General features: G+C 39.6%; 1 protein-coding gene across 1 annotated transcript in view; it reads right to left on the bottom strand.

The window, feature by feature from the left end:
- Positions 1–276: 276 nt before the first annotated feature.
- The window catches only part of PRKDC (protein kinase, DNA-activated, catalytic subunit), a 214,119-nt gene continuing 190,599 nt past the window's right edge, over positions 277–23,796 (bottom strand). Inside the window, exons 74-86 of the mRNA XM_049633721.1 lie at positions 23,482–23,693; positions 19,628–19,715; positions 19,379–19,522; positions 14,854–15,058; positions 14,378–14,445; positions 8,132–8,352; positions 7,734–7,826; positions 5,027–5,116; positions 4,745–4,816; positions 4,468–4,669; positions 3,425–3,613; positions 2,724–2,863; positions 277–808 (exon numbers count right to left, since the gene is read on the bottom strand). Of these exons, the coding sequence (XP_049489678.1) occupies positions 604–808; positions 2,724–2,863; positions 3,425–3,613; positions 4,468–4,669; positions 4,745–4,816; positions 5,027–5,116; positions 7,734–7,826; positions 8,132–8,352; positions 14,378–14,445; positions 14,854–15,058; positions 19,379–19,522; positions 19,628–19,715; positions 23,482–23,693 (1,929 nt within the window). The 3' untranslated portion in view covers positions 277–603. The remainder of the gene's footprint in view (positions 809–2,723; positions 2,864–3,424; positions 3,614–4,467; positions 4,670–4,744; positions 4,817–5,026; positions 5,117–7,733; positions 7,827–8,131; positions 8,353–14,377; positions 14,446–14,853; positions 15,059–19,378; positions 19,523–19,627; positions 19,716–23,481; positions 23,694–23,796) is intronic.

Here is a 23,796-nt window from a genome sequence, read left to right as displayed (position 1 = left end):
AGTGAGTGCTAAGACCAATGTTTTTCTCTCTCCTAAATACTTTCTCTTCTAGAGAACAATTCTATCATAAAATGTCTAAGTTAGAAGAGAATAAAATGAGAAAAAAAACTAGAAAAATATCGTAAAATATCAAATGAAATCATTTCTAAATATTATAAGCCATATCATTCCTTATTATTCCTGTATTGCTAATATAACATCATATCATAAAATCTTAGTGATGAAGTCTTCTGGGTGTTACTTCCAATGCGCCAAATTACTAATGACAACACTGCATGGGATGTTCATACTTAAACCATTTATTAAGATAGCTGGTTTATCTAAGTCATAGCACTTGTAATATGCTATATTCTTGATTTAATACTTATACAAGCTTAGATATATTTTTCTATTATAATTCTAGTCTTTGTTTATAATCTAATCATTCATTTATACCAATATTCACTTATTCATCATCATCTTGATTAAACTCCTGCTACGAGACTTTACCACTAAATAGATTTCTTTAGTGCATCAGGAAAATCAGCACATTGATTGCTGTAGGTGAGAGTTGAGATTCTTTAAACACTTTTCATGCTTTTTATCCACTGACTCCCATAGTCTTCACATCCAGGGCTCCCATCCTATCCAAGTTCTGCCAAGGATATTGGGGTCCGTTGCTTGGTCAATCAAGCACTTCACTTGAGCCTCTTCTGACAGTCCACTCTCTGGTTGTTGGGCACGGATGTTGTGATCTTTGTTCCCTCGTGCTACAGCCACATAATCTGCAAAGGCAAGTACGTTCTCATGGCCCAGGAGGAGCTCATCACTGGAAAAAAGATTAAACAAACTCAAAATCATGACCCATGCATTATTTTTCCTTTGTTGCCTTCATTCCTAGCTATCCTATCCAAACGTTTCCTCTCATCACTTATAGAACATTTTCTGTGGTTTATGATCTTGAAATCAAGAGACTGGATTTGTAGGAACACAGAACACAAATAATGTTGCTATTAATATTTGTCTACAGGTGCCTGGCTGGCTCAGTTTGTAGGGCACGTGACTCTTGATCTCAGGGTCATGACTTTCAGTCCCATGTGGGGCACAGAGATTATTTAAAAAAAAAAAAAATAAACACAGCTCATCTACTAAAAAATCCTAAAAGAAATAAATATATATCTATATATGTAAACATTTGACTGCAAGTTTCTGTGTAAATGTATACTTTCCTTTCTCTTTGGTGTGTGCATAAGACTGGACTGAAATTACAAGCCCAAATGGTGATTCTATATTTAACTTTCTGAGGAAATGCCAGACTGTTCGTAGCAGCTGCACCATTTAACATTCCCATCAGCAACATACAAGGGCTCCAAATTCTCCACGTTTCCCAACACATGTTATATTCCACTTTTTTATTATAGCCATTCTAGTTGGTCTGAAGTGGTACCTCACCTGCATTTCCCTCATAACTAATAATGTCAGGCATCGTTCCATATGCTTATTGGCCATTTGTACACCTTCTTTACAGAAATGCCTGCTCAAATCCTTTGGTCATTTTTTAAAGGGGTTGTTTGTCTTTTTATTGAGTTGTAAGAGTTTTTTTAAATGTATTCTAGATACAAGTCCTGTATCAGCTGTGACTTTCAAATACTTCCTCCCATTCTGTGGGTTGTCTTTTTACTTTACTTTCTTGATGGTATCCTGTGAAGCACAAAACTTAAATTCTGATATGAATTTACCTATTTTTTTTTCTTTTTTTTGCTGTGCTTTTTGGTGTTATACTTAAGAATGACAAAAGTCATTGCCAAATCAGGTCATGAAGATCTACCCCTGTGCTTCTGAGTCTTTTATAGTTTTAGCTCTTACATTTAGGTCTCTGATCTATTCTGCATTAATTTTTGTGTATCGTGTGGGATAGGAATCAACTTTTGTTCCTCTGCCAGAGCCATTTGTTGGAAAGACCACTGGTACCCCTGTCAAAAAAACAACTGACCACAGATTGCCAGCTACTATTACTTAATTGTAAAGTCCAGCTTTTATCCCTCTTGTGAAACATCTCTATAAATTTCTATTTGCTTTAGACCTCAATAAGAAAAATTTTCTTTTACGTTTATTTGAGACAGAGAGAGAGAGAGAGAGAGAGAGAGAGAGAGAGAGAGAGAGGGAGAGCATGCATGCACGTGTGACTGGGGAGGGGCAGAGAGGAGAGAATCCCAAACAGGCTTCGAGCTGTCAGTGCAGAGCCTGATGCACTCACGAACCATGAGATCATGACTGGAGGCAAAATCAAGAGTCGGATGCTTAAGTGAGCCACCCAGGCGTCCCAACAAGAACATTTTTGAAGCTAACCTAAAGGCTAACTCAATTTGGATTCTTGCCAACAATGTGGATTCTCCACACCTGTGTGCTGTGCCAACCCAGATCATATTTTCTCCTAAAAAGGACAAAAGCAATTTTAAAATCTAAATCTCCTCTTACATACTAATATTATTGTAATTGCCTAAAAATGCTCCTGCTGTTCTTCACATTGGTACTGGTTATTCCAGGCACCGACTTGAAGCCTGAAGACTGTGCCAAGAGGGCAGAGACCAAGTACACAGGCTTCAGAGATACAGACCCTGCCCGGCCTTGCAGAAGTTCACCTCCTTAAGCCATGCTTTTTTCATAAAGCCATGCTTTATATGTTAGTCATTCTTTAGTAAATAGTAGCATGTTGGTGTTTTGTTCACAAATAACCATCTTACCAAGTAATAACTGCCGGATTAGCACCTGCTAACTTTCTCTTAGCATAATGTATTTTCTGGCGGGGATACCAATTCTTTTCAGTTACGTTTACTTCTTGAATCCATGATCCTCCTTTTTTTAGCATTTTCTGTTCAAAATTCTAAAGGAAAAGAACATGATGTTCTCTGCTTATTATAACAGTATATATGATCACATTAAAACACTGAACCAGTAATGATTTTAAAATAAATATCTATAACTAGGGGGAGCTTTATAACTTTTTATACACATTCTAATAGTAGTAATACAAATAACAGGGACAACGACATCCCTATCAAGGAGGCCATCACTAAGCTTCATTCTTTTGGGGCTTACTATTTATGAAAGCATCATGTATCTTTATAATCAAGGAAGACTTCACATGAAACAGATTTTAAGCTAAATGTTGTCTCAGAAATCAGACCTAAATCACCAATAGGTCTACATTAACTCCTCATTAGAAATACACTCATTTGAAACAACAGTTTTCTCCAAATGAAGATTATGTCTCTTATCTGGTTTACAGGTCAACTGACCCCAAATGTTAACTTTAAGAAATACTGCACAAAACAATGTAAATATTTTAATAAACAAAATTTGATACATTTCCAACATATGACAGGAGATGCCAGATCAGTCACTGGTATGTTGTAATGAAAGTAAAAAGAACAAATAACCCTACTTTCCAGTCGAAGGAAGGTTCCTTTACAAACACGTCCATGGTGTTGATAAGCAGGTCTGAGTGTGAGCGGAAGGCTCTCAGTGCATGCACCATGACACTGCACATAATACCTGCTTCTTTCATTGGTAACATCAGATTGATAAATTGGCGAGTCAGACGAAAAGGCATCAACTCAGGGACAGGCAGAAACTAAGGAGGGAAAAACATGGACAAGAAGGAGGACATATGAACTAGAAACCTCAGGGAAAAGGCACAGAGCATCTTCTCATAGTTATTGTTCACAGTGAGAAATGATATCGGCTGCACAGATGTGAACCCACTGCGCCCAAGAGTACCCAACACAATCATCTTTGCACAAACCTGTGTGTGTGTGTGTAGGACCACACAGCCTGCAGGGATTTATAAGTGCAGCTGAAAATATTCAGGGTTTAATGTCAGAGAAAAGATTTGTACCACATCTTGTGCAAGACATTTTGATTATGGGGCTTCATAAAACCTTATAGTCTTCCCTTTTAATAGGAACACATTTTATTCTTGGCTCTAGTTATATAACTCATCACACCTTTTTTTGTTGTTTATATTCTTTTTTCTTTTCAAATTTTTATTTAAATTCTAGTTGGTTAATATAGAGTACAATATTGGTTTCAGGAGAAGAATTTAGTGATTCATCACTTATATACAACACCCAGTGCTCATAACAAATGCCCTCCCATCTAGCCCATCTCCCACCCACCTCCTTCCATCAACCCTCAATTTGTTCTGTCTTTTAGAGTCTCTTATGGTTTGCTTCCCTCTTTATTTTCCCCCTCACATATGTTCATCTGTTTTATTTCTTAAATTCCACAAATGAGCATCATCATACCTTCTATAACCTGTCTGAACAAGGCCAAAACAAAGTTGAGATTATCCTTTATTCTGCAAGAATGTCAAATTTAATGACCATGACAAATCAATCTAATTGATTTAAAATCTATCCATTTGCAGAAGGTCCTAGGACTATGGTTCTAAATCAGGCAAGAACAATGAGAGCAAAGTGAGCATACCTGAGTAGCTGATCCAAATGCATGTCCAAAGTCGATTCCAATCATTTCGCCTGTCTCCATGCTTACCATGAAATTGTTCAGATGTCTGTCTCCAATGCCCAGAATCCAGTGGCTAATGCACAGAAGAGCATGAGAGCTGGCAAAGTGGGAGCGGAGTGCCAGGAAGGCCTCAGGGCCTGTGCTCATCTTTAGAAAGGCCCGCCTGGGGGAGGGAGACATGATCTCTGTAGTCTCTGCTATACCACCAGCTAGTTTGTAAAGTCAGAAGGATACTTACTTTAAGAGATCAGCTGGCACTTTACTTTCCCTTCTTCTAAAAGATGTGACTGTTTCAGTACGACTAGCTGCCCTATGATTTAATAATAGGAAATACCTAATTAGAACAAATTCCTATGACTTGAAATTTAAAATTTGAAGTAATTTACACTGAAGCTCAAATATCAAACAGCTAGATTTTGATGATCTCTCGGAAGCAAAACGTTCTAAGAAACAAAAGTAAATACACAACTTTAAGAAGAATGAACTAGTCACTAAAAAGGAAAATCAAAACAAAACTTACTTAAACATCGACACGTAAGCGCCCACATCATGTTTCCCAGACATCTTTGCCAGCCATTCTCTATATTCATGTGGTGGTGCTCTGGGATCACTAACAAGTAGGAAAAAGGGAACCAGCAGCAGGAAGATATTTAGCATTGTAATGATTCAGAGGCAAAGATCATCAAGAATTAATTGAAAAATAGTGAAAAGGCAGGGAAATAAATATGACTTTCAATCACATTTAATATTAACACTGAACGAATGTTACTCTGGATCTAGAATCTCAATATATCATCATTTATTCTTAGTTACTCTGAAAGAGACAAAAGCTATTTCCTATGCAAAAATTCAGGCACAAAGTGATCAGATACAATAAACTTCCCACCTCACATAGAGAGGAACAAGATGAATTAAATGTAAGTGCTAATAATCCAGGCATACAGTTCTAAAAATCTGGTAGTGGAAGAGAGCCTTAACAATAAGGCTCTTTTTGGCTTGCCACACTCTTTTGTCGCCATTTCCAGTATGCAGATACAAACAAAATCAATATTAAATACAATAAGGTATTTTCTTTTTTTTTATTATTATTTTTAAAAAATGTTTATTTATTTTTAAGAGACAGAGAGACAGAGTGCGAGCGGGGAAGAGGCAGAGAGAGAGAGAGGGAGATACAGAATCTGAAGCAGGCTCCAAGCTCTGATCTGTCAGCACAGAGCCCGATGCGGGGCTCGAACCCACCAGCTGTGAGATCATGACCTGAGCCAAAGTCGGATACTTTACCGACTGAGCCACCCAGGTGCCCCAATATGGTATTTTGTTAAATGACAATGGTTTTGAATTGAATTTACAAAGCTGTTTTCAGTAATGTTTCACAGGCAAAACGCAGTATTGGGCTGTTGGAAACGTTTTTTGCACGTTCAGTCACTTTGGGGTTGTGTCAAAAGCTTTAAGTTTTCCTAAAAAGAAATCTGAAGATAGAACTATATCATATGTTACTTAGAAGTTTAATCACTTAAGGTGAATCTTTTCTGAGTTACTACTAAGTTAATTTCACAACAGAGCTCTCCATTTCAATCTAAATTCTCTCCTAGTTTCAAATGGGATGTTTAGGCCGGGAAATGGCAACATATAAATTAAGAAAAAAAATAGCAACGATTTTACTAGTAGAGGGCAGAAGCACCTTGTTTTACAAAGGCAGTGGGAGGCGCGCCTGGGTGGCTCAGTCAGTTAAGCATCCAACTTCGGCTCAGGTCATGATCTCATGGTCTGTGGGTTTGAGCCCTGTGTTGGGCTTTTGCTGACAGCTCAGATATATATATATTTGAAGAGTACTTTAAACTCCATTGATACCTATGTTTACCTTATGTATTTTACATTACTATCCCATCTTAGAAATGGAGGCATGGGACCAAGGGAAAGGCAAGTCACTTTTTCAAGAGTCCTACTACGTGTTAGGACCACTGTCAGTTGGCACTGGAGTGAGATGTGGGCTGCCTGACCCCGGAAAGTACTGTCCATCAGTTTCCCTGTCTCCCAGGGAAGGCAGAAACAACTATGGGCAAAGGACTCAAATGACTGGAATTAAAAGTTCGTGAACAAAGCCTATGTAACAACAGCAAGAGTATGAATAAGAATATGCTTAATTGCACACAAATCATTTCTGACTGATGAGAATATTGCTCCTATGTAAATACTTTCAGGGCAGAATAGGGTATAATGAAGAGAAATGGCCCAGATTTATGGCTGTTTCCTCTTCCTTCATCGTACAGCTAGTCACCAAAACTTGTCAACTCCTTCAAAATGTCTTTCAATGTGGTCCTTTTTATTCTTCACAGAAATAAAAACACCCAATCCTTTGTGATTAAAAAACATGTGTTCATTGTAGGCAATTTGGAAAATATGAAAGGATAAAGAAAAATAAAAAGCACCAGTATCATAACCTAGAATTACTCACTAATAATTCTAGCTAGCCCACTTGCATGCTGGGCAGCCTAGGACTAGTTACATAACCTCTCTGGGCCTCAACGTCCTTATCTGAACAGAGGTGTTAACAAAAACTTGTAGGTTTCTGTAAGAAAGAAATGACTTCATACACATTAAGAACTTAGAATACTGCCTAGAATGCAGAAAATTTTTAATTAAATGTTAGCTGCTAATCTTATTATTTACTTTATTTCCTTCGAGTTTTTTGTTGTTGTTTGCAAAGCTAATACTTCGGTTCACTGTGGTAAAACGCACACAACTACTGTTTGGAACCCTCTGCTCCCTTTAGTTTATTCACCCAGCCAGAGGCAGAGTAAACAACTGGCCAAGGTATAGCTCAGAGGCCCAGTTGAAAAGGTGCCCAGGGGCACCTGGGTGGCTCAGTGGGTTAAGTGTCCGACTCTTGATTTTGGTTCAGGTCATGATCTCACAGTTTGTGAGCTCAAGCCCCGCACTGGGCTCTGTGCTGACAGAGCAGAGCCTGCTTGGGATTCTCTCTCTCCCTCTCTCTCTCTGTCCCTCCCCTGCTCTCACTCTATCTCTCTCTCTCAAAAAATAAACAACAACAACAAAAAATCAAATAAATAAATAAGGGGCCCAGAAATGACACTGGAAACACAAGGTAGAGGAAACGTGATCTAAAACAACGTTACTCCGAGGTATTATGACTGGGGAGTAACAGGTCTGCAGGACATAAGTACCCGCGGAAGGGCTGAAGAAGGAGTATTGGGGCTCTAAGTCACCTTGTATAAGCTGCTTTCTCCTCTTGTGACATGTGACTCAAAAGAAGGTCCTTCAAGGTAAAAGTATTTTCAATCCACTCAATTAGTCCTAATCTGAAAAGGAGAATGAACAGTTTATGAACACAAACCCAAACTGTTCTTTCTAGTCCTGCAGAAGCAAAAGCAGAACAGATTTCTTCACGTCAGTTCTTCACTTACCTTCTCCACATTAAGTCTGAAAAGCAGAGGTTTACAAGTGCTTATTATTCTGTTTAGCTCTTTGTGAACACTAAATAAAACACTGAATTGTCAGTTGACTTTCAAGCCCAGCTCTGTAACCTTAAATGGGGATTGGGCTGAGTGCCAGAATTTCCATTCATGTAAGTCTGTTCTAGAATGACCATGTGCATTGGTCCCACCTGGAGGTCATGGGTATGACACGGTAGGTCTTCAGCTGCATGTTTCTTTGGCTACAGGCGGCATCCTGAGAAAGGAGGACATTCATGACCTCGAAGAGCTGCTCAATCCGCTGGTCCTGGCGCAGGTCTTCACCCCCCTTGACAAGGAAGGGGTACTCTTTCTCATCATGGCCTCGGATGATGATGCGCTTCGGTTTTCTGATAGAAGCCATTACTTTTACCTTTAAGATTTATTAAAATATTTTAGGTGCAGTCTAAAAAACTGACAAAACAACCGATCATATTATCAAAAGAGGAAAAGTAAGGCTGGTTGATACTCATTCCTCAAAAAGAGACCTCTCTTTGAAGACAGAGTCAAGCGACAGAAAAATAACAGAATCTAGGACCAGCAAAAGATGTGTTACCTGTTCAAGCCCTACTGCTGTGCCTCCGGAAACTTCATATTCCTTGCTACATTTAATTGCTTATAAATGTGGATATCCTTAATAATGAGCAAAATGTACACGTTAACTTCCTAAAATTACTTAACCTAACCCCACATATATTTTATAGAAGATACATACATACACATGCATACACACAGTTTACGTTTTGAGTTTGTTACATTCTTAAATATGACAGATGTTGACACATCAAAACATTATATTAAGAAATTCAGTAGACTGTTGGAAAGGCGAGGAGAGAATATGGCGGCGTAGGAGGATGCTCACCACGTCCTGCTGATCACTTAGATTCCACCCACAAACCCAGAAAACCGCCAGAAGACTAGCAGAACGGAGTCTCCAGAGCCAGGAGCAAACAAGAGGCCCAGGAAGAGGGTAGGAAGGGCGGCGAGGCAGTGCACACTACACGGACTGGCGGGAGGGAGCCGGGGCAGAGGGGCGGTCCGCTGGCCAAGCAGAGACCCCGAGTCTGGCTGGCAAAAGCGGAGGGGCCGAACAGAGTGTGTTCCGACAGCAAGCAGGACTTAACATCTGGGAGGTTATAAGCTACCAGCTCTGCTCGGAGAACGGGAGGGCTGGAGGACAATGGGAGGGAGAGTTGATAAGCCCCAGACGACAGAGCTCAGCTTGGCGGGGAACAAAGGCGCTCGCCAGCGCCATCTCCCTCACCCATCCCCCAGCCAAAACCCCAAAGGGAACCAGTTCCCGCCAGGGAACTTGCTTGGACCGCGCAAACACCCAACGCTGTGCTTCTGCGGAGCCAACCCTCCGGAGGGTCTGACTCCCTCCCAGCGCCGCAGGGCCCCTCCTGAAACAGATCTCTGAAGGAAAAGCGAGCTGAGCCTCCCCCTCCCGCCCCTGTGCACCTTGCCAGTCCACCTCAGCTAATACGCCAGATCCCCAGCACCAGAAGCCTGGCAGTGTGCAAGTAGCCCAGACGGGCCACGCCACCCCACAGTGAATCCCGCCCCTAGGAGAGGGGAAGAGAAGGTACACACCAGTCTGACTGTGGCCCCAGTGGTGGGCTGGGGGCAGACATCGGGTCTGACTATGGCACCGCCCACCAACACAAGGTATTCAAGACAGCACAGGGGAAGTGCCCCGCAGTCCTGCACCACTCCAGGGACTATCCAAAATGAGGAAACGGAAGAATTCCCCTCAAAAGAATCTCCAGTTAATAACGACAGCTAACGAACTGATCAAAAACGATTTAAACAATATAACAGAAAGTGAATTTAGAATAATAGTCATAAAATTAATCGCTGGGCTTGAAAACAGTATAAAGGACAGCAGAGAATCTATTGCTACGGAGATCAAGGGACTAAGGAACAGCCAGGAGGAGCTAAAAAATGCTATAAATGAGCTGCAAAATAAAATGGAGACCACCACGGCTCAGATTGAAGAGGCAGAGGAGAGAATAGGTGAATTAGAAGATAAAATTATGGAAAAAGAAGAAGCTGAGAAAAAGAGATAAAAAAAATCCAGGAGTATGAAGGGAAAATTAGAGAACTAAGTGATGCACTAAAGAGAAATAATCTACGCATAATTGGTATCCCAGAGGAGGAAGAGAGAGGGAAAGGTGCTGAAGGGGTACTTGAAGAAATAATAGCTGAGAACTTCCCTGATCTGGGGAAGGAAAAAGGCATTGAAATCCAAGAGGCACAGAGAACTCCCTTCAGATGTCACTTGAATCGATCTTCTGCACGACATATCATAGTGAAACTGGCAACATACAAGGATAAAGAGAAAATTCTGAAAACAGCTAGGGATAAACGTGCTCTAACATATAAAGGGAGACCTATAAGACTCATGACAGATCTCTCTACTGAAACTTGGCAGGCCAGAAAGGAATGGCAGGAGATCTTCAATGTGATGAACAGAAAAAAATATGTAGCCGAGAATCCTCTATCCAGCAAGTCTGTCATTTAGAATAGAAGGAGAGATAAAGGTCTTCCCAAACAAACAAAAACTGAAGGAATTTGTCACCACTAAACCAGCCCTACAAGAGATCCTAAGGGGGATCCTGTGAGATAAACTACCAGAGACATCCTACAAGCATGAAACCTACAGACATCACAATGACTCTAAACCCATATCTTTCTATAATAACACTGAACATCAATGGACTAAATGCGCCAACCAAAAGACACAGGGTATCAGAATGGATAAAAAAACAAGACCCATCTATTTGCTGTCTACAAGAGACTCATTTTAGACCTGAGGACACCTTCAGATTGAGAGTGAGGGGATGGAGTACTATTTATCATGCTACTGGAAGTCAAAAGAAAGCTGGAGTAGCCATACTTATATCAGACAAACTAGACTTTAAATTAAAGGCTGTAACAAGAGATGAAGAAGGGCATTATATAATAATTACAGGGTCTATCCATCAGGAAGAGCTAACAATTATAAATGTCTATGCGCCAAATACGGGAGCCCCCAAATATATAAAACAATTACTCACAAACATAAGCAACCTTATTGATCAGAATGTGGTAATTGCAGGGGACTTTAACACTCCACTTACAGAAATGGATAAATCATCTGGACACACGGTCAATAAAGAAACAAGGGCCCTGAATGATACATTGGATCAGATAGACTTGACAGATATATTTAGAATTCTGCATCCCAAAGCAACAGAATATACTTTCTTCTCCAGTGCACATGGAACATTCTCCAAGATAGATCACATACTGGGTCACAAAACAGCCCTTCATAAGTATACAAGAACTGAGATAATACCATGCACACTTTCTGACCACAATGCTATGAAGATTGAAATCAACCACAGGAAAAAGTCTGGAAAACCTCCAAAAGCATGGAGGTTAAAGAACACCCTACTAAAGAATGAGTGGGTCAACCAGGCAATTAGAGAAGGAATTAAAAAATATATGGAAACAAATGAAAATGAAAATACAACAATCCAAATGCTTTGGGATGCAGCGAAGGCAGTCCTGAGAGGAAAATACATCGCAATCCAGGCCTATCTCAAGAAACAAGAAAAATCCCAAATACAAAATCTAACAGCACACCTAAAGGAAATAGAAGCAGCACAGCAAAAACAGCCTAAACCCAACAGAAGAGAAATAATAAAGATTCAAGCAGAAATAAACAATTATAGAATCTAAAAAAACTGTAGAGCAGATCAATGAAACCAAGAGTTGGTTTTTTGAAAAAATAAACAAAATTGACAAACCTCTAGCCAGGCTTCTCAAAAAGAAAAGGGAGATGACCCAAATAGATAAAATCATGAATGAAAATGGAATTATTACAACCAATCCCTCAGACATACAAGCAATTATCAGGGAATACTATGAAAAATTATATGCCAACAAACTGGACAACCTGGAAGAAATGGACAAATTCCTAAACACCCACACGCTTCCAAAACTCAATCAGGAGGAAATAGAAAGCTTGAACAGATCCATAACCAGAGAAGAAATTGAATCAGTCATCAAAAATCTCCCTCCAAATAAGAGTCCAGGACCAGATGGCTTCCCAGGGGAGTTCTACCAGACATTTAAAGCAGAGATAATACCTATCCTTCTCAAGCTGTTCCAAAAAATAGAAAGGGAAGGAAAACTTCCAGACTCATTCTATGAAGCCAGTATTACTTTGATTCCTAAACCAGACAGAGACCCAGTAAAAAAAGAGAACTACAGGCCAATATCCCTGATGAATATGGATGCAAAAATTCTCAATAAGATACTAGCAAATCGAATTCAACAGCATACAAAAAGAATTATTCACTATGATCAAGTGGGATTCGTTCCTGGGCTGCAGGGCTGGTTCAACATTTGCAAATCAGTGTGATACATCACATTAATAAAAGAAAAGATAAGAACTATATGATCATGTCAATTGATGCAGAAAAAGCATTTGACAAAATTCAGCATCCTTTCTTAATAAAAACCGTTGAGAAAGTCGGGATAGAAGGAACATACTTAAACATCATAAAAGCCATTTATAAAAAGCCCACAGTTAATATCATCCTCAATGGGGAAAAACTGAAACTGAGAGCTTTTTCCCTGAGACCAGGAACACGACAGGGATGTCCACTCTCACCACTGTTGTTTAACATAGTGTTGCAAGCTCTAGCATCAGCAATCAGACAACAAGAGGAAATCAAAGGCATCAAAATTGGCAAAGATAAAGTTAAGCTTTCACTTTTTGCAGATGATATGATATTCTACATGGAAAATCCGATAGACTCCACCAAAAGTCTGCTAGAACTGATACATGAATTCAGCAAAGTTGCAGGATACAAAATCAATGTACAGAAATCAGTTGCATTCTTATACACTAATAATGAAGCAACAGAAAGACAAATAAAGAAACTGATCCCATTCACAATTGCATTGCACCAGGAAGCATAAAATACCTAGGGATAAATCTAACCAAAGATGTAAAAGATCTGTATGCTGAAAACTATAGAAAGCTTATGAAGGAAATTGAAGAAGATACAAAGAAATGGGAAAACATTCTGTGCTCATGGATGGGAAGAATATTGTCAAAATGTCAATACTACCCAAAGCTATCTACATTGTAGTATCTACAATACTACCCAAAGCTATCTACCCAAAGCTATATCCAATGCAATCCCAATCAAAATTGCACCAGCATTCTTCTTGAGACTAGAACAAGCAATCCTAAAATTCATATGGAACCACAAAAGGCCCCGAATAGCCAAAGTAATTTTGAAGAAGACCAAAGTGGGAGGCATCACAATCCCAGATTTTAGCCTCTACTACAAAGCTGTAATCATCAAGACAGCATGGTATTGGCACAAAAACAGACACACAGACCAATGGAATAGAATAGAAACCCCAGAACTAGACCCACAAACGTAGGGACAACTAATCTTTGACAAAGCAGGAAAGAACATCCAATGGAAAAAAGACAGTCTCTTCAACAAATGGTGCTGGCGCTAGTCAGAGTGGCCAAAATGAACAAATCAGGAGACTATAGATGCTGGAGAGGATGTGGAGAAACGGGAACCCTCTTGCACTGTTGGTGGGAATGCAAATTGGTGCAGCCACTCTGGACAACAGTGTGGAGGTTCCTCAAAAAATTAAAAATAGATGTACCCTATGACCCAGCAGTAGCACTGCTAGGAATTTACCCAACGGATACAGGAGTGCTGATGCATAAGGGCACTTGTACCCCAATGTTTATAGCAGCACTCTCAACAATAGCCAAATTGTGGAAAGAGCCTAAAGGTCCATCAACTGATGAATGGATAAAGAAATTGTGGTTTATATACACAATGGAGTACTACGTGGCAATAAGAAAGAATGAAATATGGCCCTTTGTAGCAACATGGATGGAACTGGAGAGTGTTATGCTAAGTGAAATAAGCCATACAGAGAAAGACAGATACCATATGTTTTCACTCTTATGTGGATCCTGAGAAACGTAACAGAAACCCATGGGGGAGGGGAAGGAAAGAAAAAAAGAGGTTAGAGTGGGAGAGAGCCAAAGCATAAGAGACTGTTAAAAACAGAACAAACTGAGGGTTGATGGGGGGTGGGAGGGAGGGGAGGGTGGGTGATGGGTATTGAGGAGGGCACCTTTTGGGATGAGCACTGGGTGTTGTATGGAAACCAATTTGACAATAAATTTCATATATTGAAAAAAAAAAAAAAAAGAAATTCAGCAAATAATAGGATCAATAATAGGATCAGAAAACTGCATTTGAAACCAAGGTGGGAAACTGTCTTTTGTTTGGTAAAGACAAATACATCATTCTCATACCTGAAGAACTAAATACCACAGTTGCAATCCACACACTGGTACCTACCCGCTCATCAAACCCTGTGATTCGTGCATGGTATTCTGGCACTGGCTTTCCTTTGCCATCATACTGACCTAAGACAAACCATAGAAGCTTTCTTTAGGTACAGTTTGTTACAGAACCCTGTATTTTAACACATACCTGTTGATCTAATTTTAAAAAGTTATACAATAAAATTTTTTACTGAAAGTTGTCATTTAAAAAAATCTGACTTTTTAAAAATAATGCTATTATTTTTCGATTTGACTAATGGAAGTTAGCTTCCTAATTAATGGAGTAGACTCCTAATTCAAAGTAATTATAGATTCTCCTAATGACAAAAAAGTATGGCAAAATTTTAAATTCTTAATAAATTTATTAAATTCTTAAAAAAAAAAAGGTAACTATCAAGATCCCAATATTACTATTTTAGAAATCAAAAGTCCTTGCTACCCTACTATTCTCCTTAGAGTCCAGTTTTGTCACCCTAAGGGTTAACTCACCAGGAATCTCCAGCTCATTTCTCAAGAATTCTACTTTGAAATCACTCATCCAGGGTGAACATTCTTTCAGATTCCCAGGTGGCTTTGAGTCTCTGTACATTTTAGATAGTAGTGAGTTGGTAATGTCGGTGAAGTCACGAAGTTTCATTCCAGGTAGCTTAGAACCTCCTTTTCCAAAGTATTTATCAAATTCTTTTCCAAAAGCCTGAAATTAATAATTTACCTTAAATATTAATGTTTAAACTTTGAGGAAGGTTCTAGGCTTATGTTTATAACAAGTATCCAATTATTTAGGCTTTTTTCTATTTTTAAGGTTTATAGTTTTGCTTTCCTTGAATGTTTCAATACTCTAAACATGAGAAGCCTGTCTTTTGTTTGTTTCTTTGTGTTCCTTTGAAAAGACAGAAAGGCGTCAGTGGGGACTTACAGTCATAAATTCTAATCATAAATTCTAATAAGGGCTTAAAAACCTTTCAACCTCTTTGTGTTCATTATCTAGTTACTGGTCTACATCGTTATGACAAGAAGAATACTTAGGAATGAGGTACTGAGGCGCCTGGGTGGCTCAGTTGGTTAAGCGCCAGACTTCAGCTCAGATCATGATCTCACAGCTCATGAGTTTGAGCCCCGCATCAGGCTATGTGCTGACAGCTCAGAGCCTGAAGCCTGCTTCCAATTCTGTCTCCCTCTCCCACTGTCCCTCCCCCACCCACACTCTGTCTCTCTCTCTCAAAAATAAATATTTTTAAAAATGAAGGAATGAGGTACTAAATAGAGTAATTCAATCAAAATGAAAAGCCCATGATTCTTCATCACAGCGGAAGAACAAAAGATAAAAATACTCCTTTCCTTAATAAGGGTTTTTCAAGCCATTATTCTGGATCATAAACCAGTACAAACATTTAGATAATTTATATTTCTAAAAGCAATAATTGTAAGTCCTTTATCTTGGAACCTAACAAATATTTCTTTGTATTAGTCTCTAATTGTATAGTCTCTATATTTTTGATACAAAATAAAAAAAACAAAAACAAAACTCAAGAGTATCATTAATAGTGACTTAATAATAGTCATCAAGATTTACCTACTTGTCTTTAATTAGAAATTTTTTACAAAATTTCAAACTCACCCCAAAACACAAATCTGGTATAAATGAAATATTTGCTCTATTTTAAGACAATCCATTATAGTAAAATTGACATCAATAAAACAAACTTATTCTTTAATCTGTAAATAGATTAAAAGTATAGAAACAATCTGCAATTCTTAGAATACATGGAAAGATTATCTATTTCCAAACATAATCAGTACCAGCAACATATGTGAATGGCATAATGCCCTCTGAAGTGAAATTCTGTTTTGACAGATCATTATTTTAATCAATTAGTGCAAATCGTATGCTGATTTGGTATGAAGCATAAAGTTCTAGATTGGTTTTCCAAGGTACTAGAAATCAACCTCAAAACAAGTATCATGCCTGGTAGGAATAATCGAGGTTCATTTCTGCCGCTATGATACGCTCCCTGGGTTAGAGTTGGCAGAAGCTGTGCTCAGCAGCAGCTGGGAAGAAGTGGTCCACCCTAACAGATTTCCAGCGTAAAGCCTTCCCAGCACACAGGGAAAAGTGGCCATGAATTCAAGGGATAACACACAGTCTTCACTGGGGACACAGGTGATAAACAGGGTCAGACATTCTCACACTGAGGAGACAGACAGGCAGCAAACTGGGGTGAGGGCAGGGGTCACAGCACCCTGAGAGCAGGGCAGATGGGGGAAGGCTGCAGAAGGACGGTACTGCTGAAACGAAGTCTTCTCCCAGGTGATGGATCGGTTCCGCTATGCTGGGGGACCTGGTGTCAGTTGCCATTCTGCCATTCTCCTCATTTGACACTGGACGAGTCTCTGTTTTTCAGATCTAGCTTCTCTGTGTAGAACAAGGCATGAAGAAGTACAGTCTGCAAGTCAAAGCCCACTGCCTGTTTTTATAAACAAAGTTTCATTGGAATCCTGGCAACGATATCCTTTCACTCACGTACCGTCCAGGGCTGCTTTTGTACTAGGACGGCAGATTTGAGTACTTGCAACATGAGTCTGGAATGGCCAGAAAGCGCAACATCCGGACCTTGACAGAAAATGCACGCAGACTACCGGCTTAAGACAAAACCAACACAAACACTTTTCCAAACCTAGGATTCTACAATCCTATAAATTGCATAGTACACCGATTGTAAGTAAAGTATGTATACTTTCTGTTATGAGGCCCTTGCATATTCAATACTGTGAGATGAGACAGACGTCATACAATGTGGAGCCTAATATATGTCACAATATGGAATATAGAGAAGTTAGGGTTTTACCTTCACTTTCAGGATACATCCCTGGGCACATTCAGGCAACAGATAGTCCTGTACGTTCCCACATTCACACCATTAACTAAAACTACCCTAAGTGGGAAGTACCCACCAAAATCTATCTCTACTTACCAAAACTATATCAATTATTCACCTAATTCAAGATGCCAGTTTCACGTCAGGCAGTATTTAGTAGGCGGAAAGAAAAATCCCTGTCCCCAAGTCTAAATGAGGAGGCATAAATTAAAGAAAGAATTAAATATGGTTTCCCACTCCTGAGGATCTCCCCAGAAGAACCCATACACAGATACTCACAGCAGCAGTATTTATAACAGCTAAGACGTGGAAATACTCCAAATGTGCATCAGCTGACAAAAGGATAAAGAAAATGTGGCAGGCCCTAACAGTGCAATAGCATACAGCAATAAAAAGGAACGAAGTCCTGACACATGCTGTAGCACGGATGAACTCTGAAAACATTACGCTGAGTGAAGGAAGCCAGTCACATACTGTAAGATTCCACTTATACAAAATGTCCAAAAGAGGCAATCCACAGAAACAGAAGGCACTTCGGTGGTTGCCTGGGAGTGGAAGCAGCGGGTGGGGGTGGGGGATTGGGAGCACCTGCTAACAGGTATGGGCTTTCTTTTTGGGGTGATGAAAATGTTCAAAAATGTGGTGATATTTACACAATTCTGAGTATAACAAAACTACAGTATTGTACCCTTTTGCTTTTTAAAGTTTATTTATTTTGAGAGACAGAGCGTGCATGAGAGTTGGGGAGGGGCAGAGAGAGAGAGGGAGAAAGAGAGAATCTCAGGCAATCTCCACAACGTCAGTGTGGAGCCTGATGGGGGGCTCGAACTCACAAACCATAAGATCATGACCGGAGTTGAAGTCAGATGCTTAACCGACCGAACCACCCAGGCGCCCCTTCAGTATTATACACTTTAAATAGATGGATTATAGGGTGTGTGAATTAGATCTTAATAAAGCAGTTACTTAAAAAAACACTAGGGGAGCCTCAGTTGGTTAAACATCTGGCTCTTGGTTTCAGCTCAGGTCGTGATCTTGCAGTTTCATGGGTTCGAGTCCCTCATTGGGCTACATGCCGACAGTGCGGAGCCTGCTTATGATATTCTCTCTCTCTCTCTCTCTCTCTCTGTCCCTTACCCACTAATGCTGTCTCTCCCTCTCAAAATAAACTTAAAAAAAAATGTCCTTAAAAAATAAATAAATAAATAAATAAATAAATAAATAAATAAATAAAAAAATAAAAAGATTCTCCTTTGCACTAGAGACTGAAACTGAGAACTCTGGCAGTATGAGTCCCAGGACTTCTCCACATGCTCTTAAAGTTTACTAAACAAAAGTAATTTGACCAAAGTTACAACAAAAATCAGTGTGATTAATGCTAACAAAGGCGTACATAAGGTGTGTTACACAACAGAGAAGGAGTATCTAATTCTCGTCCGGGAAGGAGGTTCAGGGAAGGCTCTACAGAAGAAATGATGCGTACGTCAAGTCTCGAGAGTGAGTTCTCCACATGGACAAGGGAGAGAAGGTAAACCCGCTTAGAGGGAACAACAAGCACAAGGCCTGGCAGTATGAAATCAGGACATTTCAAGTTTCATTTTGATCTCCACTGGCTCCCAGGAGCTTTTCCCGAACTGAAGGGCAACTTTAGAAACAGCTCTCATGTATCCACACTTGTCCTCAAGCCACAGTTCTTTATATACTGTATTTGTCAGCCAATCCCTTTGAATTCAGGAACGGGGTCTGTCTTCTCTTTGTATGTCCTGTAGCACTCAGGAGTATGCCTTGGACAGATATTAAGTGCTCAAAATGGTTATCAACTATAAAATGCAAATATTTTCTTGATCCAACATACACATCATTATGAAAATTATAATTACTAAACTACACACAACCTTCAAATCTAAAAATCTGAGCATGAAGAAAATAATGCAATAAAAACTCCATGGTTTTTCTATCGCCTCACCTGCCACCATCTGACATAAATACATGTATCACTATCTCACAGAAAGTATCAGATCTAAAGAAAAGGTTACAAACTCAACAGACATTTTAAAACCAGAATTATTAACAAGCCAGCAAATGTACAAACTAATCTTCACAATGGTTCCATTGTCATAAAAGCAGACTACCCATACCTGAATGAACCTCTTTCTGAAAGCTCCAAGGCCTGGAACCTTTGGGTCTCCCAAAGCTGCATACATTCTTTCATACATCTTTTCAATGTGTTTTTTATTAACAGGGGTTTTTGCTAGTTCAACCTTGATATCATCAGTCCAGTCCTGTGCAGAAAAAAAAAAAAAAAAAAAAAAAAGGAAAAATCAAGTTGACTACAAGTAGATTTTATCCAAATTCTATGTTTTATGAACTGGAAGCTATTACATTACCTTAAAGAGCATTTCAGGATTAGAGAGCTGCTCTAGGGCACTAATAAAATCTTGAATCACTCCTCCTTGATCCAACTTAATTTTAATCCTATAAAACAATTACCAAGTTTAGGTAATCAAACATCTTCCAAAGATCAAAGCCTATGGTTTTTGTATATGACAATTACTTATATTTATATACAAAACTATACACATACACACACACACACACACACACACACACACACACACACAACTAATAGTCTAGGGAAGGAGCAATTTTAAAATTCTGTTCAATATTAGATGAAGAACAAAGTATGTATTCTACCAAGAAGTGAGGTTCTTTTTCTTTTTTTAAATTTACATCCAAATTAGTTAGCATATATTGCCAACAATGATTTCAGGAGTAGATTTCTTAATGCCCCTTACCCATTTAGCCCATCCACCCTCCCACAACCCCTCCAGTAACCCTCTGTTTGTTCTCCATATTTAAGAGTCTCTTATGTTTTGTCCCCCTCCCTGTTTTTATATTAGTTTTGCTTCCCTTGCCTTATGTTCATCTGTTTTGCATCTTAAAGTCCTCATGTGAGTGAAGTCACGTGATATGTCTTTTGCTGAGTAATTTCGCTTAGCATAATACCCACTAATTCCATCCATGTAGTTGCAAATGGCAAGATTTCATTCATTTTGATTGCCGAGTAATACTCCATTGTATATATACACCACATCTTCTTTATCCATTCATCCATCGATGGACATCTGGGCTCTTTCCATGCTTTGGCTATTGTTGACAGAGCTTCTATAAACATGGGGGTGCACCTGCCCCTTCGAAACAGCACACCTGTATCCCTTGGATAAATATAAAGTAGTGCAATTGCTGGGTCATAGGGTAGTTCTATTTTTAATTTTTTGAGGAACCAACATACTGTTTTCCAGAGTTGGCTGCACCAATTTGCATTCCCACCAACAAAGGAAAAGAGATCCTCTTTCTCCGCATCTTCCTTGCCAGCATCTGTTGTTGCCTGAGTTGTTCATGTTAGCCATTCTGACAGGTGTGAGGTGGTATCTCATTGTGGTTTTGATGTGTATTTCCCTGATGATGAGTGATGTTGAGCATTTTTTCATGTGTCAGTTGGCCATCTGGATGTTTTCTTTGGAGAAGTGTCTATTCACGTCTTTTGCCCATTTCTGCACTGGATTATTTGTTTTTTGAGTGTTGAGTCTGAAAAGTTCTTTATAGATTTTGGATACTAACCCTTTATCTGGTACATCATTCGCAAATATCTTCTCCCATTCTGTCGGCTGCCTTTTAGTTTTGCTGATTGTTTCCTTCACTGAGCAGAAGCTTTTTTTGTTGACGAGGTCCCAGTATTTCATTTTTGCTTTTGTTTCCCTTGCCTCTGGAGATGTGTTGAGTAAGATGTTGCTGCGGCCAAGATCAAAGAGGTTTTAGCCTGCTTTCTCCTTGAGGATTTTGATGGCTTCCTGTCTTACATTGATGTGTTTCGTCCATTTTGAGTTTACTTTTGTGTCTGGTGTGAGAAAGTGGTCCAGGTTCATTCTTCTGCATGTCGCTGTCCAGTTTTCCCAGCACCACTTGCTGAAGAGACTGTCTTTATTCCATTGGATATTCTTTCCTGCTTTGTCAAAGATTAGTTGGACATACGTTTGTGGGTCCATTTCTGGGTTCTCTATTCTGTCCCATTGATCTGAGTGTCTGTTTTTGTGCCAAGAAGTGAGGTTCTTAGATAAGGTAAAAGCAAATATCCTTGCCAATGATGCTGACATTTTGATGCACATAATTTGATACATATAGTTTCTGAAGTTATATTATAAAAGAAAAGGCCACATTCTTTTTAAAAAAAAATTTTTTTTTAACGTTTTATTTATTTTTGAGACAGGGAGAGACAGAGCATGAACGGGGGAGGGGCAGAGAGAAAGGGAGACACAGAATCGGAAGCAGGCTCCAGGCTCTGAGCCATCAGCCCAGAGCCCGACGCAGGGCTCGAACTCACGGACCGCGAGATCATGACCTGAGCTGAAGTTGGCCGCTTAACCGACTGAGCCACCCAGGCGCCCCGAAAAGGCCACATTCTCAACACACTTTCAAACCTTTCTCTTTTCTTTCTTTCAAAAAAAAAATGAATCATGTTGCAGTAGACTGTGCTGAGAGACAGGCAGGGGGGTGGTAGGCAGGGCACCAGCAGTGGCAAATGGGATATGCACAGCCAACCCATCCACAAATCATGACAAAAGCTGTATCTTACTCGTCTTCTCAGAAACAAACACTCTAAATAATGAAACAAATGAGGTCATGACAAAAAAAAAAGCTCGTAACAGAGAATGTCAACTAGAACACCATTCCTTTTCCAAGTTTTCCTGTAAAAGTAATACACTATTGCTAGTTATATCAACAGTCTCCACTTACAACTCAAATGGAAAAATGAAAAGGATGACACTTCAGGCAGTCTACTGAATCTTCGAATTAAAGAATAATTTCAGTAACTGATTTCAAAAAGTATCTCATCCAGTCTCAACCAACAAATTACTGTCAACTATTACTATTATAAGGACAGAATGTCTCATGAATAAAATTCTAAGATGAAGCATATTTTATTTTTTTAAGTTTATTTATTTTGAGAGACAGTGTATGTACATGCACAGGAGGGGTAGAGAGAGAGAGAGACAGAGTCCCAAACAGGCTCTGAATTATTGTTGCAGAGCCCAATGCAGGGCTTGAACTCATGACACGTGAGATCAGACCCGAGCTGAAATCAAGAGTCGGATGCTTAACTGACTGAGCCAGCTAAGGTACCCCAAAGATGAAATTTATTTTAAAAAAGGAAAGGGGCACCTGGGTGGCTCAGTTGGTTAGGTGTCCGACTTTGGCTCAGGTCATGATCTCACAGTTCATGGGTTCAAGCCCTGTGTCAGGCTCAGTGCAGACAGCTCAGAGCCTGAAGCCTGCTTCAGATTCTGTGTCTCCCACTCTCTCTGTCCTACCCCACTGACGCTCTGTCTCCCTCTCTCTCAAAAATAAATAAACATTAAAAGAAAGGAATTTGGGGGCACCTGGCTGACTCAGTCAGTAGAGCATACGACTGTGCGTTGTAAATTTGAGCCCCACGCTGGGCATAGAGTGCACTTAACAATTAAAAAAGGAAAGAGGGACACCTGAGTGGCTCAGTTGGTTAAGCTTCTGACTCTTGATTTTGGGTCAGGTCATGATCCCATGGGTTCATGAGTTTAACCCCACACTGGGTTCTACTTTGACAACGTGGAGCCTGCTTGAGATTCTCTCTCTCCCTCTCTCTGCCACCCCACCACCTCTACCCCTGACTCAAGCACGCTGTCTCTCAAAAGAAATAAATAAAATTTGGGGCGCCTGGGTGGCTCAGTCGGTTAAGTGTCTGACTTCGGCTCAGGTCATGATCCCACAGTTTGTGGGTTCGAGCCCCTCATCGGGCTCTGTGTTCACAGCTCAGAGCCTGGAGCCTGCTTCGGATTCTGTGTCTCCCTCTCTCTCTGCCCCTCCCCATTCATGCTCTGTCTCTGTCTCTCAAAAATAAATAAATATTGAAAAAAAAATTAAAAAAAACAGAAAAAGGAAAGAAATTCTGTAACAACATACCAGGAGTAGGTACATTCAACAAATAGATGTCTAAGATTTTCTATTCTCCAAGGATGGCTCTAATTAATTTGAAGACAAACATAAGCTTCCATGTGTTGTTTTTTTTTTTTTTTTTTTTTAACATAAGCTGTACACCCAAGATCAAGAGTCACATGCTCCACTGACTGAGCCAGCTAGGAGGCCCCCACGTGTTTGCTTTTACCATACACATTTTAAAATAACCTATCATATTTAACCAACCCACCTTGCCACAAACTCCTTATTCTTATGACCAGCAGAAGTATCTTTGAAGGAATAGCTTTCACTACTTATTATAAATGGGTAGATAATCGCCTGTGGATAGTTATCAGCAATTTCCTCCACAGTGTGCTGGACAGCAACAGCTTCCTCTTTGTCCAGTAAGGCCACCATATGGCTGATCCAGCCAATGAACTGCCAGCAAGGAATGGAAGACATCTAAAACACAGAGAAGTGTAACTTAATGATGAATAAAATATTTAACAGTTTTATTATAAAAGTATTATGTGTTCATATAAAAAAATATATATCTATATACAGA

The sequence above is a fragment of the Panthera uncia genome, chromosome F2 (genome assembly GCF_023721935.1).
Source record: "Panthera uncia isolate 11264 chromosome F2, Puncia_PCG_1.0, whole genome shotgun sequence".
Lineage (NCBI taxonomy): Eukaryota > Metazoa > Chordata > Mammalia > Carnivora > Felidae > Panthera > Panthera uncia.
This window is presented reverse-complemented; position numbering and strand designations above follow the sequence as displayed.